Source organism: Pocillopora damicornis, chromosome 1 (assembly GCF_964200805.1).
Source record: "Pocillopora damicornis chromosome 1, jaPocDami1.2, whole genome shotgun sequence".
NCBI lineage: Eukaryota > Metazoa > Cnidaria > Anthozoa > Scleractinia > Pocilloporidae > Pocillopora > Pocillopora damicornis.
In genome coordinates this window covers 14099203-14118236 of record NC_142670.1, presented here as the reverse complement: position 1 = coordinate 14118236, position 19034 = coordinate 14099203, and the positions used below count along the sequence as shown (strand labels likewise).

Here is a 19034-nt window from a genome sequence, read left to right as displayed (position 1 = left end):
AGCGATAATGATAAAGACGAGAAAGTATTTTTTATATTGTTGATTTTAATAACAGACGATGGGCATCAAAACCCTCTACATCCCTGAAGCAGAGATCAGGGTAATCGCAACGTTATTCTTTGACTTTTTGTTTTGCTTTCCAACTCAAGTTTTGAATCGCAATCCAATGTAATTTTAAAAGGAAAGTCTATAACTCATTAATATGATAATTGGTCAGGTATTATCTTTTTTTCCCGTCTATTTAAAGGAACTTGAATATTAAATCGGAATGAAGCTGCCTCACCTGTCCCTGGCAATTTCATCAACAAACGAAGGATGACTGTAGAAGAGAAAATGGACAAATAAATTGATTGTTATCTCAAGAGTAACATTTGAAACAATGAAAAAGTTTTTTAGATTTCGAGTAGGACGAGTACTAATGCATTTTACTTGCTACATGCCCTTTAACATCCATTCATGAATTTTATTACCTTCCTAGGGAGCTGACGGAGAAATTATTAAGAAAATGCAGCATCTCCGCAATTCACCAACTAGCTGAACAAAACTTGTCACATGTGGAAACATTTTTAAGGATACGATAGACCCTCAGGAAAATTTTTTTTAACGGACTATTCGGAGCGCAACCGAAGTATAAATGAATGAAAAGGATGTAAACTTATCATGTGTTATCCAGAGAAAACAATTTTTCGTTTGAGCTCGCATTTTAAGTGAATGAATCGGGTATCAAATCTGACCGCTCAAATAAAACTTCTGCAAAATTTGAATCTTGAGTGGTTGGTCTCCAAAATTTTGTGGGGATTTTTCCATATATCCTTGGGAGTTACAAAACTATGGCTCAGCAGGAAACGGAACCTGCGGAACCTCCAGAGCCCGAATATTTTTTTTAAAAGAAGAGGAATGTGTCGAGTGTGAAGTTTGCTTTCGGGCATAAAGAAGAATAATTTAGAAGAAAAATATGTTTTAATTAACCATGACGTCCACTTTGGCAAGCAGTCAGCAGTCATCTACTCTGAGTGTTAATAACAGAACAACAATTTGAAAGCTCTAAAAATTTGGGTACTGCGATATCTGAATAACGCCTCATCCGAACGCTCTAAGGAAACCTACGTTGCACTATATGGAATCTAAAAGGCTTCAGTAATCCAGTTTATAAGAGATTCACTTCTGATTAAGAACTGAAAGTTTAATGCGGACTTCTTTAAATCTGTTTTGTTTTGGTTTAATTAACAGGGCCAAATATCCGCCACCTGACATTTCTTCTCTGTTTGTTTTGGTAAATTGGTGAACACAGGACGTTCCAAAACGGATGTAAATGTGTCACAAATGGAAAGTCAAGATATAATTAAAGTGGTACTAACCTAGCGTGCAACTTATACGAATGTGTCATTACGGGTGATTATTTTTCATTTATTTTGCATTGTATGGAAAGAGAAAATATTGAGAAACTAATAATAACGATAATGATGATAATTAGCTTTAATAATTAGACAGCAACTAGAGAGGACATGTTAAGAGTCTGGCATGTTTCATTATTAGAGTTCCGTAAGTTTAAGCATCGGAATAAATATTTTACAAATGGAGAGTCAATTTCGATTGGTTTCATAGCTACTGCAGAACAAACAGGAATAACTAGGGTCGTACTCACCCAGCATACAACATATTACCGGGTTTTTGAACATTTTGCCAGAATCACTTATATTTGATTCACACCGCTTCAGAGTTGAGGATTTGCGGCATCCTCGTAAAAAGCCTTTCGTGCGAGTTAGATTTTAATGCAAATCATGATCTCTGAACACATGTTCATGGCGTTAGTCTCCATTTTTTTTCTGTCATAGACGGACCAATGGACAAAAAGGAGCTTGCACCTGATGTAGAGCATTGTTTTTCTAATAAAATTGGAAAACTTCACGGTATTAAAATACTTTTTGTAGTTTAAGTGTTGTAGAAGAAGCAACTAAAAAATATTTGATGGTAAGAACGGTAATGTATTTATGAGCTCTGTTAAATGAAAGTTGTCCTAAACAAAATTCTGTTTTATCAACGAGCAGCTTAAGCTAGTATGCCATCTGTTCGTTATGCATAAATGGAAGTTATTGTTATTTATTCATCTCGCCTATGACATGCTAATTACTTCGTATGCCTTTAAAACAACGGTGGCTAACGACCAAAGTTTACTGTTCAGCCTAAACAAAACTCTCCCCTAGAAAAGCGTCATGCAGGCTATCACTTTTGTGTCCAAATGTTTGAATTCCAACAATTTAGAACGAGCGGCGAGTCAAAAGCTCTTAGTGCGAGACGTTCTTGGGTCGTAGTGATGTGCTCTGTGGGCGAGACATTCTACTCTCCCAGTATCTTTCCACGCTCATGGAATAATTGATTATTTATTCTGGAATATTCGCTTGTCTTAGCTGGGATATATTAGGTCAATCGAAGCTTGAAGCGTTTTGACCTATCGCATTTGAGCAGTGTAGAGAGAAAACTGCTTGTATATTTCAGAATAATTCTTATTTTAACTTCTTCCGTCTTAATCGCACGCTTCGTCATCCATGTTTATTTATAAATGGGTATGACGTAAACTAGACTATTATAAACTGTTAGGCACATCTTCATAATCGACTCCTTCTCTCGCTTGTTGAAATTCCTCTGCAATGCTAACTTTCACTGTAGTGATATTTGAAAACCAGGCCCATCGAAATATTCTGCATTTTTATCGCTAAGCTTTTCCCTTTAAATTGCATACTCTGAGTAAAAGTTCTTTAATCGTTGTTTTAATTATGTGTGCCGAATAGTTTATAATCTCTTGGTTTATGCCATTTCCGCTAACGTTGCCCCAATTTAATTCCAAATTAATCGATGTATTTTCGATTTAAAACGATACTCCTTATTTTAGGAATGCGAAAAAAATGGGTAAGTGTAACTGATCCAAAAAAAGATCCAGTCATAAGGGGTTTTTTTCTGTTCTTTCTAAATAAGTTGTTTACTTATTCAAAAATTTACGTATTGATCTATTTATTCATTAAGCAACAACTTTGAATGTCAGCGATAGCTAGACTATTAGTATTATTTGTTACGGTACAATTTAACAGACAAAAAGAGCATCATTTATCAACAGACCTGATTAATTTATTAAACAAGTTGTAATCTTCTTGCCAAGGAGCGATTCTTAAAGAAGTAGAATAATTATCCTTAAAAAAACTGATTGAAGCCCACCACAAACTACTTCTTTGCTCACCACTGACACAATCTCGAAGTTGTCTTCAAAGTAACTCGAGATTAACAATCTTCCACGGTTGCTCTCTCTCGGTATAGCTTTCTGAAAAGTCCGTCCCTCCCGTCAACAAATACTGCTGTTGCACGACCGTGTTCTAATGTAAAAAGTATTCTCGAAAATTCCGGATGCTTACAACACAACTATACTGGTAATATAAACTGAAATAAGTAATAATTATCCTTAAATAAACTGATTGAAGCCCACCACAAATTATTTTTTAGCTCACCACTGACACAATCTCATGGTTGTCTCCAAAGTTCCTCGAAATTAACGATCTTCCACAGTAGCTCTCTCTCGGTACAGTTTTCAGAAAAGTCAGTCCCTCCCGACAACAACAAGTTCTATTGCTGCGCTGAGTACTTATGTACAAATTATTCCACAAAATTCCGCAAGCTTATAACACAACTATATTGGTGGTGTTACATCATAACTACGTAACCTGGTAAAATTCTCCAGAAGTTCCTTAGTATGAATGTGGGCATGAATAGGCATTCTCGATTTCTGTGGTCTTATTCGACAGTCATAAAGATACTAAGCCATTAGAAATTTAAATCTATAGATTGGTTTATTTCGATGAATATTGCCTTCAAATATACGATCGCCTAGAAAATAAACCTATATTCATGAAGAAGATAGGTTACGATCACAACTAGTTGAGTGCTTAAACAATAATGAAGAGAATAAGTTTTTTTTGCCTGCAGATCATGACTCAGACCGATCGCAACCGACTAAGAGCTGCTAACTAAGTAATTATTCTAAGTAATTGACTGTTATTTACGGCTGGCGGGATCCAGTTATTTAAGTTAAGTGCGACTTCCATTTAAATTCAGCTGAAGACTGCAATTCAACTGCCCATACATTCCCAACCTCACTTGGATTGACGTGTGACCTCTTCCTTATGGAGTTGTTCTTTATGGAAGATGGAAAAACGATGTTCATCTTTCTTTCAAATCGCTCTCTGATCTGCAGATAGACGAGCAACACGGAATATGGTTCTTAGCACTCGGATATTTATTGAAACACCAACACTTGATGAGATGCAGTTGGTGTAGAATCGGTCTAATGTTTTTTCTTACCTGAGTGTTTCGCAAACCGTGTAAAGCGAAAATCAGGAAACCCTGCAGCATAAACATGATTTCAAGACCATTACCTTTCACAATATACAAATAAATTATTCAAATATTTATCAGGATTTCCAAGAAGGAGAGAAAATTGCATATCTCATAAATGGAGAAGCATCTGTCTTCTCCTGCATAGTTGACAGCTTTTTTTTCTCAGAATTCTAATAAATATAACTAACCATTGTAATGGTGTGTCACTTGGTTAGAAAGTAAAATAATAATAGAGATTGGATGACTTTAGAGAGTTACCATCGAACACTGACCTGAGTAGAGTTAAGTATGGTGAAGATGTAGGCGAAAGCTTTATGTACAGGCGAAAGTAGACCAAATAGCCACGTGACACCCAGCAGGGGAATTATCACCACGCATGCTTTGATGCCAATTCTATAAGTTGAAAAAAAAATTCCTTTAGTTTCCTTTGACAGTTAATTTTAATCGTTAGATATTGTGATGCCTTACTCATTAAGGAATGGGAAAGTTAGGCGAATATGCCTCAAAAGCAATCTCTTCTACTAGTTTGTTTTAGTTTTATGTTGGGAATCTTACCGTATTTGCTGAAAATGGTTGTTTTCCGCTGTTGGCTGCACCAAATTGGCCATCTCCTTTATGACTCGTACGAGTATCAAGATGTTAAGCTAAAAAGTACGATAGAGATAAATTAGGTTCTTAGATATGGTAGTTGAATCACCAAAGTAAGAGAGGATCCTTCTCGCAAAAGACGTTACCAGTTCGGTAACAAGAGTCGGGTATAGCGTCTTCTACAGGGAATAGAACTTCCAACCGGGGGACCTAGATTATGAGCTTTGATCTTCTACCAAGGAGCTAAAGAAATCGCGAACAAAAGTGTCCACACTGAATGAATTACGCTGGGTGAAGCCTCGCGTTAAATTATATAAATTCAATATCTCCGTCTCTTTCTACTCATTTCCCCTTTTGCAATATTGCTTTATGAGTTATTTTTGCGCTAGAATCATATCTTGATATATCAATGTGAAACAGTGACAAACATTAACAAGGAAGTGGGATAAGTTTTTCCTTTCCATACTATGTAGTAAAAGTTGGAGAATATGTGAGGCTATCTTATGCCCGTGAAGGCATTGTCTCAACAGGTTTTCCTCGTTATTGAAGGCCATCACTAGGTTAAAATTGACCAGCATGCCCGAAAACAGCACTACGTACAAAGTTTATTGTGGGTAAATAGGAAAAAGAAAGTGGTAAATATTGTGCGGGGAAGCATGGCAAATACTTAATTCCTATTTTTAAGAGAAGAGAAAAAATCTTTGGCGGTAATTAAAGCAGGTATATCAGTCACAATCAACAACACTAATCATAAACTCACAATTTCAATGAAAGCCACAAAGGCGACAAATATCCAGATCAGGTTGTTAGTCGAGGAAAGCCAGCAACTAAACTCAAAGAAGTAAAAGACAATAAAGAAACACAAATTCTCAGCTAATGAAATAATGCCGATTCTAAACTGTTTACAAACATATAAAAGAAAAATGCAATGAAACGAATTAAAAGGAGAAAAGCAAAAAGAAACCGCTGAGTATTTTCCTTACTATTTATCACTCGTATAGCTTTGTAACCCTTCTTTTCCAGCAGCGATGCCAAGTGAAATGGCCACCATGATCATTGGAAGACCTATCCATAAAGAAAGGAAGGGAATCGAAACACTTCGCTGGATAACAACACCAGATTTGGCGATCTGAAAGCATGGTTACAGTTACCAGAGGATGTTGTAAAATTATGAACTTACCCCATGAGATGACGTGATACATGTACATCTTGGTGTTAATGTTGTAAACTTTCAAAACGAAGAAGTAGAGATAAATTCCCTCGACCAGCATCCAACAGAAAGCGGCCATGAATAAATATTGCATCAGAGCTGATATTGCAACACAGGCAGCCTGTGAAAAGAAAGAGTTTTCGTATAACTCTTAACGTGCTCCTTTCGACAAGATATCTACGGTGCAAATAGTAAATTCATTCTATGAATAGAAAGAGAAGCCACTGACTTTGTTTTCTGTGGCGTTTATCCCGGCTAGGAAGATGATCTGTCCAACTCCAAGGGACATAGAAACACTCAGTCGAATTTGAGAGAGAGGTTGACGAACATCTCTGATGAAATAATAGTAAAAAAAAAAAAAAGAGTCAATGAGACAGAAGCAACAACAACAATAACAACACATTGAAGACAGCAAGAACAGCAAAACACAGCAAAATTGAATTAAAAGACAGAACAATATGGCAAAAATATTATCTAAGTCTTGACAGCAAAAGAAAAGAAAAAGCCAGTAAATATTCAGTAATATTATTATTAAATATACTTGTATTCAGAAAGGACAAAAAGGAAAATATTACGGAAAAATGTCTAAACCTAAACAATTCATAGACTGGAGAAACCACGAGTTGTCCGAGCGTTCTTGATGGGGCATGAATTGTAGCTTGAATTTGTGAATTATCCGACATGCATGATCTTGTTTGCATGGTGATTTGCATTGGGATCTCTTTTATCATCAACCTTGTTGAGGGGAGTTAAGAATCTACCTCATTATTATTCCGGTACATTACTTACGTGAAGCAAGAATAAAGTATGAATGTGAAAAGTATCCCGACGATGGAAAGGCTCAGTCCCACGTGGGTGATAATTTCCAGAATTGTTTCGTCCTCCTCAGTGAGCTGTGTAAAAAAAAAAGTAAAGGACAAAATTGAGTTAGTTCATTGAGTCCATAAAATAATTGAATAAGGAAAAAAATAACTTTATTACCTTTGTGCTACTGTCGTAGTCTATTAAAACGGCAAAATGCGTCAAATGATTGCAGCTGCAAACTGTTTCTTCTGAGTTGCTTTTTGATGTAACTACATGGCATCCTTCCTCTGAAAAGCTGTCAGACATGGAAAAAAAGTAAAGTTAACAAAAGGGCACATAATTATTCAATGTTTGTGGAAGACGTGATGTTTTATAATTTTTCTTCCATTGTAGTCCTAGTTGCGAGAACATTTCAATCAGACTTCCTCTCTCTAAAAACGACAACATGTTGGCTTCCAGGAAAGTGTTTATCTGCACAAAAACATCTGAGAAAGTTCATTCATTCTCCTCCCAACTTAGTTTGATTTAGGAATGAATAGATACTATACAATAATATATGGTGGTATTTTTACCTTTCGCTGAGGCCACTCCAAAACATACAGCGCTTCTCTACTGTCAAGACCTGAAAATGGATTCTATCCTGTCAGAATAGATCAAAACAACGCATAGCAGCTAATTTTCATGTTACCTTTAGGTTTTTGAACTTTAGGATGACATTTTCTCGCAATTTCTTTGGCTTGGGGTCCACAGTTACGGCCATAATCCTGGAGTTGATATACCTATGAAGAAATTGTATTTGAAAATGATCAGAACCAAGAAAGCAACATTACATACTTTTGGTAGATTAAAGCGAGTTTCCTATGAAGGTGGAATCGTCAGAGACAAGCAGGGAGTACTCGAACCTTAGTTAGGGCTTTTGGAAAGTTTCTAGGTTCAGGTTAGTTGAACTTAGATCTTATGTGTTTCCGTGTTATGTGTTTTTGGGGGTAAACGACATGGAATAATATGAAAATAACGTCACCTTTGGTTGTCCGTTTCACTCCTGATGGCTTGATCTGTCAGAAGTAGGTTATGCAGATCCTTGTACAAAAAGGCAACTACCAAGGATCCTTAAAGCCCCCCGAAGAATCAACAAAAAAAGTCATCAAGTAATAACAAGAAAAGCCATAAATTTTTTTTTTTCAATACAGAAATTTCGATTGGAGAAATCAAGGTAATAATGAAAGTTGTAAAGTTACCACAATAGTTAATACAAACCATTTTCCTCAAAATTTGAAGAAGCAATATCGATTCTCGCTTGCCATTGTTCTTTTTCAAAGTGGAAGCCACTTGCATTCTGGTGATAGGCTTTTTGAATGACCAAAACTGTCGGAAAAAATGAGAAAGGAAAGTACTTATGGTGAAATTTACCATAGCATATCTACGCGAACATGCGTTTTGCGGTATACACAAATATTCCATAATCTTATTGAATGAACGGGTATTGTTTGTATCTTATTTGCCCTTCAACAACTATTCGACGATTTCAACCATTTTACAAGGTTTTTTCAATGTAAAACTGATAAATAACCGAGTAGTACTGGAGGGACTAAATTGTGAAAGCTCGATTCGTTCCTCGAACCGTTTCGTTAGAGAACTATAGAGTTCATTGGGGAACTTTTACGAGTAGGGTTAAAAATCTTGCATTTATATGCATCGCAAACGACAGGCCAATTTTGAGCTCAGTGTATAGTATGAAGTAAGTGGAAAGTATTGGTAGGATTTGACAATTTCAGTTAGCAAAGTGTTACTCACCAATCTATTATTTAAGAAAAGTTTCAATAAACAGAGTGAGAAGAACGGTTTCACAATTTGAAGGATTCCGATTCTCACCCATTTTTGAGAGAACGATCCTTTCTGAAGATCTCATTCCACTCAGGTGTCGCTTTCCATAATTAAGAGCAAATTTCTCCACGGCCTGTGCCACTTTAAAGATGGATTTTTGTAGTGTTTTAACGTCTTCCCTACCGTCTTTTGTGATGTTCTTGATTTTTATGGCAAAATCTTCAAACACAGTTACAGCTTCCTACATTTGCATAAAATATTTCCAGGTCATTAAGTAGCCAGTCTTATATATACAATTCATATTAAGAATGCGGAAAAAGTCCAGCAGGAGGCTCCAAATGGTGTCCAGGGTATTCATTGGCTAAAGAACTCTTTTAGGAGCCTGGATTATTTTTAAGCCTCGCCATTTTCACCTTATATGGTTTAATTAATGGTGGTTTATCCTTAAAGGTCAGATATTTACTTTTTATCGTTTAAAAACATATATCAAAATTAAAAAGCCTTCATGTTATGATAATTACATACTTGTATGGAAGACTTTCTGGTAATATTTAATCCGCAAAATTTTGAAACATACTTCTTTGCCTGCAACAAAAAATAATGTCTCTCACATTTGTAAATGGGGAAGATCCCGAAAAGCGACATGCGTAAAAACGGTAAATGACTATTTGGAAAACATACCAGCTGCTGAACGGGCGATGGCAACGGCGATAGGGAGGTTGCAAGGGATGAATCTTTAAAGAAAAATACTAATCAAGACCGCATCATACAAAAAAATTGCCTCAGTATTACAATGTAAGGGCAAAAATGCGGACGGAAGGTGGAGTAACAAAATGGCCGCCATGAACGATGAAAACTCTTAAATGCACTCGATTTTTTATTGGTTCTGCAGAACACTCTTATTGTTTCCTTTGCATTAATTTCGCGGTCTTTCGCACACCGGCTTGTTTAATCGATGATCAGATAGGCCTGTAAGATGTTTTCGAAAATACTGGTAAATTGAATAGTAGTACAATAATATATCCCTGAATTATTGGTTTAACATTTAATACTAGTTCACATTTTGCCCAGTTTTTGTCATTTCAACTTGCCCATACGGAGTTTGGAGAATGACACGCAAATCGCAAAATATCCGCGCGTATTTATTGTTAAACCACTGAATATGACGTATTCATTTCTTATTTTATCTTGAATTGTCTCTGATGAATTTATGGCTCCTTTTGGGATTTTTGGTTTAACCTTAACCGTCATGCTGGAAAAAGGTTTAATTCAGCGCTTTTATTTGAATAATTTGACGGATTTGTTAATTAAGGCATTACGTACGAGAGAAAATGATCGGGAGGCTCCTTGTCCAGGCCTTGAAATGTATGTCTTCCGAGATATCCTCATGAAAGCCAGCATCTATCTGATCTTCCGATGTAATAACTAATAAAAATTTCTTCGCGTGAATTAAAGTTTACAGTTTTAAAAGGGCGCTTCATGTTTTCGCACAAGCAAAAAGAAACGCATAACGCTAAGCGAAACTTGAATCGCGTGGGAGCTATGACAACCGCAGTGAAAAGTGAGTAAAAAATTGACTCTAGCCTTCTATTTTTCGTGTAACAACGGTTTTTTACTATCACAAATGCATTAAAGTGACCAACTCCTCTTACCAAACTGTTGCGTGCAAGGTGGTCCAGCGTGGACTTGGTCAGAGTCCTGCGAAGGGTTTTTTCCAGGAGCCGGATTTGCTGAAAAAATATGACAAATACAATACAGAAGAATTAATTTTTCCAAAAGGTAATCAAATTGTTCTGTTTTGAGGAGCACTATTATTCAAGTTAAGCACTGCTTTGTGCCTGCACCGGAAATAATCATTTTAAATGAATTTTTTATCATAATAAAATAATGTTTGCGTGCGGAATGGTATGTTGCTCGCACGATCACCGCAGAAGGGTATGTATTTTGTAGCAATGAGATTGCCGCTTTTTTGGTATGTATGTCACACCAACCAGATTGCCGCATTAGGATATGTATCTCGCACCAATTACATCGTAGCAATTTGATATCTTACACCAATCACAGCGTTTGGGAATTGTTTTTTCGTAAAGGATGTTATGGAATCTGGAGGCCGTGCGCAAAAAATGACATTAACCAGAAATTTTGGATTTATTGAATAAGTGCAGACTTCTATATCGGGATGTGAAAGGTTTACATTTAACTTGTTGTATCACTCTTAATTTCAAAGGCGTTTTAGCCGCTCCTTTTCTCACAACGCACACGTTACACAACTTACTTCCGTCACGCACTATGAAGACAACGCACAACCATTCCCAATAATTGAACTACCCTTACATCAATTAAATTCCAACTCAAGAAAATATATCTACGCCCTCTGGTGACATATGAGAACTGAGGTGGCCCTCGCTATAGAGCAGTCGTTGCTAAGTCGATCGAAATGTCCGCCATATTTGAATTAGATGGAGCATGGTCATTTTATTATGTTCACTGCACATTTTGCATTGTATTGAAATTAGCTCCTACAACTTTAAAGTTCAAACGATCGGATGTTTAAATAGAATACAATAAACAAAAAATTGATTTCCCTATTGGAAGAACAACTAAGTCTGCAAGTCTTTGGTATTGATTTTATAAAGTGATAATTGGCATATATCTTAACCGACATGAGTCACTAGCTCTTCCCAAAAGATAACGCACTTCACATCATTACGCGTTATTATCTAACAAAGCAACTGGACTGATAATTCTTTGCTATTTGTATTCACCGTCATTTTATTCAATCGACAGGATAAATGAACAGCATGAAAATAACTGATGACTGAAAGTTTCACAACTGTTTTTACTCGTAATAGTGATAGTAACAGAACCATCTGTCACTTCCCTCTGCTTACATGGTTCAAAGTTAGACAAGTATTTAATAAAAACTTCACTGGGTTTGTTTCATTTATGCAAATTTTATTGTAAACTTGATCCTGATTGTCAGAGGGTTTATGTAAATTCTATTGTAAGTATCATAAACTTTAGCAAAGAATGTTTTTATTACGCTTAAGCGCTTCTGGTACCTTTTTAGGGTACTCGAAATAACATTAAAAACAACAACAACAACGACAAAAAATCAACTCACCCTTGGAAATCTCACAAATATAAGCGTGTTGGTTTCCCCAATGTGTATCATTAACACTACCAAACACGCCCCGCTCGCCATTATTGTTCAGCTTGTACATGAAAGCCGCGACGTGTTCACTACTTGGCTCCCCTATTCCCCATTTACGAATAGTCAGAGGTCCTCCATTCACCCAGGTCCAATTCCCGGCTATTTTTCTTAAACCAATACTCCATTTATTTTTATAGTTCGTAGAATTTCGCCTTTGAATCTCGTCATTAATGAAATTCCATTCCTCTTCGGTTTCAAAGGAAACTAGGTCCCCTCCTTGCCTTTGGCAGTTGTATCTGCTCCACTGCCAGGACCATCCATCCACAGAAATTATGTACCAAGAGTTATTAAAAGTTATATTTGGGCATTCTACAAAATGGTAAAGATGACAACAAAAATACTAATTATCATAATGATGACAAATAAACTCATAATTATAGTAATAATGATAACATAAAATGATTATAATCACAATCTCAATAAAGGAGAAACATAAATGAGATGGAAACGTAACTTATTCTCTATTTGATTCCTATTTTTTGATATTATGTTTGATCAGTGTCAATTGATACAATACATTCGTTCTTCACTACGGCGTCCACCATCTCTGACCTGCTTTTCTGACTTAGTTAATTTCACATTGGCTAAGATTATCTGTGAATTCATGTAATTTTGGTAGTTGAGTTTTTAAATATTAATCAGTTCCTCGTTGAGCTGACACTTAAATTCCCCCTCCCCCCTTCAACCTGAACAGACTTAAAAACGTAAAATTAAATGTGAATATAAGTTCTTATAAATGTGCAACTGGAGATACGCAGTTCACGGTATACAGTTATTACGGGAAAGGTGCAAAAAGCAGCAATTTAAAGTGCACGAGGCAATCTGGAAATTAATATGTGGGTAACGGTTATCAATATGCATATAAAAAAATAAGGATAAATTAATTAGGGTTAGCTCGATCTGTTTTTCGTTTTTCGTGCAGTTTAGAATTTAAAATCAGTCTTGTAAATAAAATAATTTCATCAAACATGTGAAACCTAAAGTGACATTTTCTTAGCTTTCCCTGAACTCTGAGGTCAAGTCTAACCATGACCTAAAAGCTACCCGCAGTACCTTTCGGGGTTATCGCTTGCACTTCCGACACGCTTTTTCCGACAACCTTTCTCGAAAGAACTGTATTTATTATTTGTTTTTCTCAGAGGGCGCAGTTACAAATCCTGAAATCCTATTGATCTATAACGCGGTCCGGAATTTCCTCTTTCTGCCCACAGGCACGGTATCGCTTGCGGGAGGCGCAAGCTACATCCCTACACACGTGATTGCACCAAACAAACGAGCAAAATCCCACAACTTCAAAACCCAGACTTGAATTTATTTACAATTACTTTTCACTTAAATTTGTCTACCAAACCGGCACCGGTGTGGTTGTTGTGGCTGTTGTTGTTGATATTTTTAAAGTGTGCTTGTGTTTTTTTCTTGCGCACTTTCTAATAGACAGGTGTCAGAGTGACAGATATTTGTACAAAAAATGTTTGAAACTCTGCTTTAAATCACCTTTTTTCATCACACAAATAAAAATATTTCGGTGAAGCCATTCTTTAAATTGCAATACCTCAGTCTGTTCCACCTACTCGCTCAAAAATTTTTCAGTTCATGGAGGACCTTGCCGTAATTACAGCCCTGACTCATTAGGGTTCTTTTGGAAAACATCTCGTAAAGTATACGAAAAAACTGTTATTCACCAGCTGAGGTCGGTCCATATTGGGAAAAACTGCACTCTGCCTAAAGTACCGGTGGTCAAGACCTCGGGCACAATCTTACCCAATACGGACCTCCCTGTCAGTAAATAACATTTATCAGTAACTACAAGAAACACAAACACGCACACACACAGAAAAATAAAATACTTGGATTCGTTATGTTCAAATAGCATACATACACTCACTGATCTCAGTGAACACGTCTTGTAACTTGTGGCAAAGGAAAATTCTGTCGGCTAGATTATCCTAACCGCAGCGCGCTGGACAAAAGTTGGGAAACGTACGATTTCGGTCGCTGTTTTCCAGCTGTAGTTGATGCAAAAAAGGACAATACTAGAGTAATTCAATTTCCTTTTGAAACATGTCTCCCGGAAATTAGTATGTTCAACTACTAATACGCGCTTTAAAATTCATTCACTGCTCACACGTACAAGTTAGGTGAGCTGAGCATATTCTGTGAACAATAATTTTACTTTTAAGAAGCAAGAGCAATTTTCATGACACAACTGCAAGACTGTAATTTTTCAGCACATAATATATCATAACATAGCCCGCGTGCATGCCCTATACAAGTCCTACTGAGTTGCTATGAACAAAATCTTTATTTGCGCACGCCCGTGCGTAAATAAGATGACGTGAGCTTTTTTTTTTTTCCCCTGGCTTCAGAATTTCTGTCCTGTTAAGCTGCAGTGCAGTTTCCCTCTCTTAGGAATACGAAAGAAACCAGCGAAGAACTGCCCAATTTTTCAATCGGCATTAATCTTTTAGGTCCTGATCCACTGGGAATTCATTCATGAGTTCATTTGGCTTTGATTTTGTCCATTTCTCCGTAAACTTTGAGCTTTTCATTCACGGTTATCGGTTAACTGGATCAAAAGTTCTCGCTCAAACCAAAGTATAAAATGTGTCGTGTTTTTAACCAGCCAATAGGGGCGTTTCTTTACTTTTTGTGCGTTGTGAGAATTTTGCACTCTATTACAATAAAAGGCTTCTTCGCGCAGATCCTTGTTGTCGCTCTGCTATAAAAGAGTTTGCTCATGCTTTTAGCTGTGCGTATATCGAATTATGGATGCACTTGAGAAGTCTGGAGAGCACTCAAAAAGCTACAGTTGCTATCGGCTGCGCCTCGAGCTACTCTTACGCATTTTTCGTGCTCTCCAAACTTCCCGCGTGCACCCATAACTAGTTATACGCACGCTAAGCATGAACAAATTCTTAACATTATGGTTAGAATGTGATCTTACCTCCGGGCGTCTCGCAAATATAGGCATTTCTTCTAGGCGAAGAGATACTATCAAAGAGCCCTCCATTCTTAGTTATCTCCGCCCTTTTGCCTTTTTTCCTTGGCTCAGAATCTCGCCATTTCGAAATATTCAGCTGTTCTCCACTCAGCCAAGTCCAAACCCCGCCTTTCTTCTCTAAACCAATGTGCCACGCACTAGCATTCGAAGTACCACGCTTTTGAATCTCACGATTGATAAACTGCCATTCTTCCTCAGTTTCTATGGAGACTAAATAACCTTTCTGGTCGGAGCAAGCACGATTGTTGTTATCCCAATCTCTTCCGCTTTTCGAAAAAAAGTAAGAGGAATTTTTGAAACAGGTTGCTTGGCACTCTATGAGAAAAAAATAAAGGAATAAATAAATAAATAAAAAAACGTATACTGATGATAACAATAATGCTGATACGAATATAGAAGCGATCCCCGATCCTCTATGAACGGTTATATACGGGAATTGAATGCATGACCTCTGAGATACCGGTGCAGCGCTCTACCAACTGAGCTAACAAGCCGACTGGGAACTCAATTTATTTTTTCAGGCCACATTTTCATTACTACTTAAGTAGTGTTCATAACTGTTCATCAGCCGCAGTGCACATATATGATTTTCATATATTTACAGTATGGAATAATGCTGATGATGGACACGAAAAAGTGTTTTTTATACAATTAATTTCAATAACAAATGATGGGCATCAAAATCCTCTACCTCACTGAAGCAAAAATTACAGTTAGGCTACGTAACGTTTTGAAAGTGGAAATTGGGGAGATCAGGATAATAGCACCGTTATTCATAGAATTTTTGTTTTGCTCTCCAACTTACGTTTTAAATCACAATCCGATGTAATTCTAACAGCAAGTCTATGGCTCATTATTGGCATAATCAGTCAGATATTGTCTTTTTTTACCGTTCATGTTAAGGTGCATAAATGTTAAAATTGAAATTACACTGCCTAACCTGTTCCTGGCAAATCCATGAACAAACGAAGGATGACTGTGGAAGAGATTAAGCAAATAAATTGATTGTTATCTCAAGAATAACATTTGAAACAATGAAAAAGTTTATTAGATTTCGAGTTAGATGTTGCTAATGCATTTTATTTGCTACACGCCCTTTGATATCTACCCACGAATTTATTACCTTAGTAGGGAGCAGACAGAGAAATTTTGATAAATGCCGCATCTCCGCAATTTACCAACCAGCTGAACAAAAATTGTTAGATGTGGAAAATATTTTTAAGGATACGGTAGACCTTCGCGAATGTACTTCGGAAAATTCTTTAAACGGGTTATTCGGAGTGCAACCAAATTATAAAACAATGAAAAGGATGTAAAATACGCTATCCAGAATAAAAATAGTGTTTCGTTTTAGTTTGCAGCAATTCAAAACGGACGACGGCTGTTTCTTTAAGCGAAGAAATCGGGTTTCAAATCTGACCGCTCAAATAACACTTTTACACACTTTAACCCGTAAGGCTCGTAGAATTTCAGGGTAATCCATTGAACATGGCTGAATAGAGGACTTTATTAAAAGCCCAATTTTTTCATTTGAGCATAAATCAAAAAAGAAAAAAAGGAGTTCATTGCTGAATTTTAATACATAAAAAATTGTTATATTTTTAAGGGTTATTTCAATTATGTTTCTGTGACTGCACTTCATATTAACCCCTCAGCTTATTCTGAAAATCAATTTTCAAAAATTAAAGAAGAGTTATGATGTTTTAACGTACGACGATGAAGGAAAAAAATTACACCAATTCAACCATTTTTTTCCAACCCCCCGGTCGAATATCAAACTTGAAATCAGTCTAATCTAGTTCCAATTTAAGTGGACCCTGTTGATTAAGTTCGATCGTTTGTCTAAGCACGTCGAATGTACAACAACCATCTGAAGCATAAAAAGAGGAGACGTCTATCCCTTTTGATATCTTGTCATAATGACATAAAACGACAGCAATTAAGCTATTCCTGCATCCTTAATATGGCTGCCAAAGCTGTTTTGTGGACCACCATGACGCAAACAACATGACCACCGCGTAAATGTCTCGCTTGTGCCATTTGCTTTATGATTACTTTGCTCATATAGTTTAAATTGCTTCAGGAATCCAATTTATAAGAGATCCTTCTTCAGTTATAAACTAAGAGTTTAATGCGGACATCTTTAGAGTCTGGTTTGTTTTGTTTTAATTAAGAGTGCCAAATAACCACCACCTGACAATTTTTTTCACGGATTAGTTTGGCTGACTTTCGCAGGACGTCCCGAAATCGATATAAATGTTTCGCAACAGGGGTTTATTAATTTCCGGAGTGTTTTTTATTTCCGGAGTGCAAATTTTACGATTATTTAGCTCAAAAGTCCTTAAAGTAAGACTATAAATCGCAAATGGCATTTCTAGCGATTAATAGTCTGAAAGCGTCTTCTATCACGAATAATAATCGTGGTAAGTACGAATATTAATCGCGTACAAACTCATTAATAGTCGTGTTTGACTGGCTTTTAGACTTAATAGTCGTTTATCGCACGGTTAATAATCGCATCTGACAGCAAATGTCCTTATTTATCGCGAGGAAACGTACTCTTCTCCAAAGAAAGTTCAAGCTCAACCTTTTTTTGAACGGCCGCCATTACGATCAGAATTCAGTATTTCTTCGCACATGGCTTTTTAGGCAATAAATGTCACATATTTGAAGTTTTCTCGGGTTCAAGTTCTCAGTGAACTTCATTTCTGTTCAAAAAATGCGTTTACCAACAAAGTTTTCTTTGTTTTTCACTCTTCCACGAAGTACAGCGCGGGCTTACGGTGTTGTGAGAGACGTAATTAGCGTTTCTTCTCGATGATAATGTACACAAATACGTTAATTTTCGACAGGTTCGATTAAATTGAAGTTTAACCGAGAAAAAATACAAACAAACAGCCAAGTAAGTCGAGGTACGTCAAATTCTTCCCAATTACAGCTTTTTTTGAAGCTGGACGTAAGTTTACGAGCAAGCGACAGATGAAAACGGCAGCGGTGAAGAGTGCCAAAGGTGGAATATGGTAAAATTTTTTTCATGCTTAGATAACTTGCATCCCCTTGCACTAGTAGTCTTGGAAATGCAGAATTGGAAATTGCCAGGCTTAATCCTTTGAAAGGAAGAAAAAGGCAATGTTTAATTAATATCCTTTCCCCGTTTTGTTTTGAAGATACGTAATCCTAGAAAAAAAATGCATTGCATTTATGTTGGCGAAGGAGAGAGAAATATTTGAGTCGCGGCCAAATTTCTCCACGCTGCCAGACTCTTTCCAAAACTAGTGCGTTTCCGAAATGGATTCTTCAGGGGCAATAGGGATAATAATCTAACGGAATGGAAAAACCATTCGCGATTTTTTTTGTGAAAACGTATTTTAGAGTTTGCAATGTCACGCCGATTCGGTGAGATGTTTGTTTTGTGATGGCGATATTTATTTAACGGCAAAATATAGTTGTTTTTTACCCGCAACTGATTGCAGGCAACAACAAGAACGGCTTTCCTTCATTTCTTTAAAAAAATAGCTGTACTCTTTCATTCAATAAAATTAAAAATTAATAAAAATATCTGACAATAGTGCGTGACCGTCGACTCAATTCATCGCTACGATTGTTTAGATACGAATTATTTGGATCAGAGCACATAATGTCGCATGGGTTATCATGTTTTCTAAACTTCTTTAATTGATGAGTTTGAGACTACACATACTAGAAACAGTCACAGAGATTTTGAGAGTATTCTTTCAGTTCATCGCAATAACCAAATTGACTCTTCAAGTTGGCTCTTTCCTAACCGTGCGAAAATCATGTTTTCGCGGGAAAAAGTTAAAAAGCTTTTCAGCTGACAATTGTCTGTAAGGGTCAGATTTATCTTTAATATTATTGCATAACTTCGTACCTTTGTGTTTCACTAGTCTCTGGAGCAGTACTTATGAACAACCACGTGTAGATTTCACCAGCTATCTCGCGTATTAAATCTGCAACGCCCCTTCCGTTTTCCGTCGATCGCCTCGATAAAA

The 19034-nt window shown here is 36.6% G+C and overlaps 2 protein-coding genes across 2 annotated transcripts in view; both read right to left on the bottom strand.

Annotated features, from left to right (window-relative positions):
* Positions 1–3095: 3095 nt before the first annotated feature.
* Positions 3096–19034, bottom strand: part of LOC149052180 (uncharacterized) — a 65829-nt gene continuing 49890 nt past the window's right edge. The window contains exons 12-22 of the mRNA XM_089180363.1: positions 7163–7280; positions 6971–7074; positions 6411–6513; positions 6152–6302; positions 5955–6036; positions 5732–5798; positions 4939–5027; positions 4656–4776; positions 4348–4389; positions 4130–4234; positions 3096–3873 (exon numbers count right to left, since the gene is read on the bottom strand). Coding sequence (XP_089036489.1) covers positions 3811–3873; positions 4130–4234; positions 4348–4389; positions 4656–4776; positions 4939–5027; positions 5732–5798; positions 5955–6036; positions 6152–6302; positions 6411–6513; positions 6971–7074; positions 7163–7280 — 1045 coding nt within the window. The 3' untranslated portion in view covers positions 3096–3810. The remainder of the gene's footprint in view (positions 3874–4129; positions 4235–4347; positions 4390–4655; positions 4777–4938; positions 5028–5731; positions 5799–5954; positions 6037–6151; positions 6303–6410; positions 6514–6970; positions 7075–7162; positions 7281–19034) is intronic.
* Positions 7665–12428, bottom strand: LOC149052182 (uncharacterized). Its single transcript, XM_089200333.1, has 8 exons — positions 11934–12428; positions 10462–10539; positions 9491–9543; positions 9335–9394; positions 8858–9050; positions 8243–8350; positions 8007–8094; positions 7665–7764 (listed from the first exon to the last, which is right to left on the bottom strand). The coding sequence occupies exons 1-8, from the start codon at positions 12031–12033 to the stop codon at positions 7665–7667; spliced, it is 780 nt and encodes a 259-aa protein (XP_089056459.1). The 5' UTR covers positions 12034–12428.

Bases quoted from the DNA above. Each gene is read 5' to 3' on its own strand.
- LOC149052182 (XM_089200333.1), bottom strand. From the start codon at position 12,033: ATGTACAAGCTGAACAATAATGGCGAGCGGGGCGTGTTTGGTAGTGTT. The intron at 9,051-9,334 runs GTATGTAATTAT...ATGCAAATGTAG, and splicing joins CCAGAAAGTCTTCCATACAA to GAAGCTGTAACTGTGTTTGA. The intron at 7,765-8,006 runs GTGACGTTATTT...ATTTCTTCATAG, and splicing joins AGTGAAACGGACAACCAAAG to GTATATCAACTCCAGGATTA.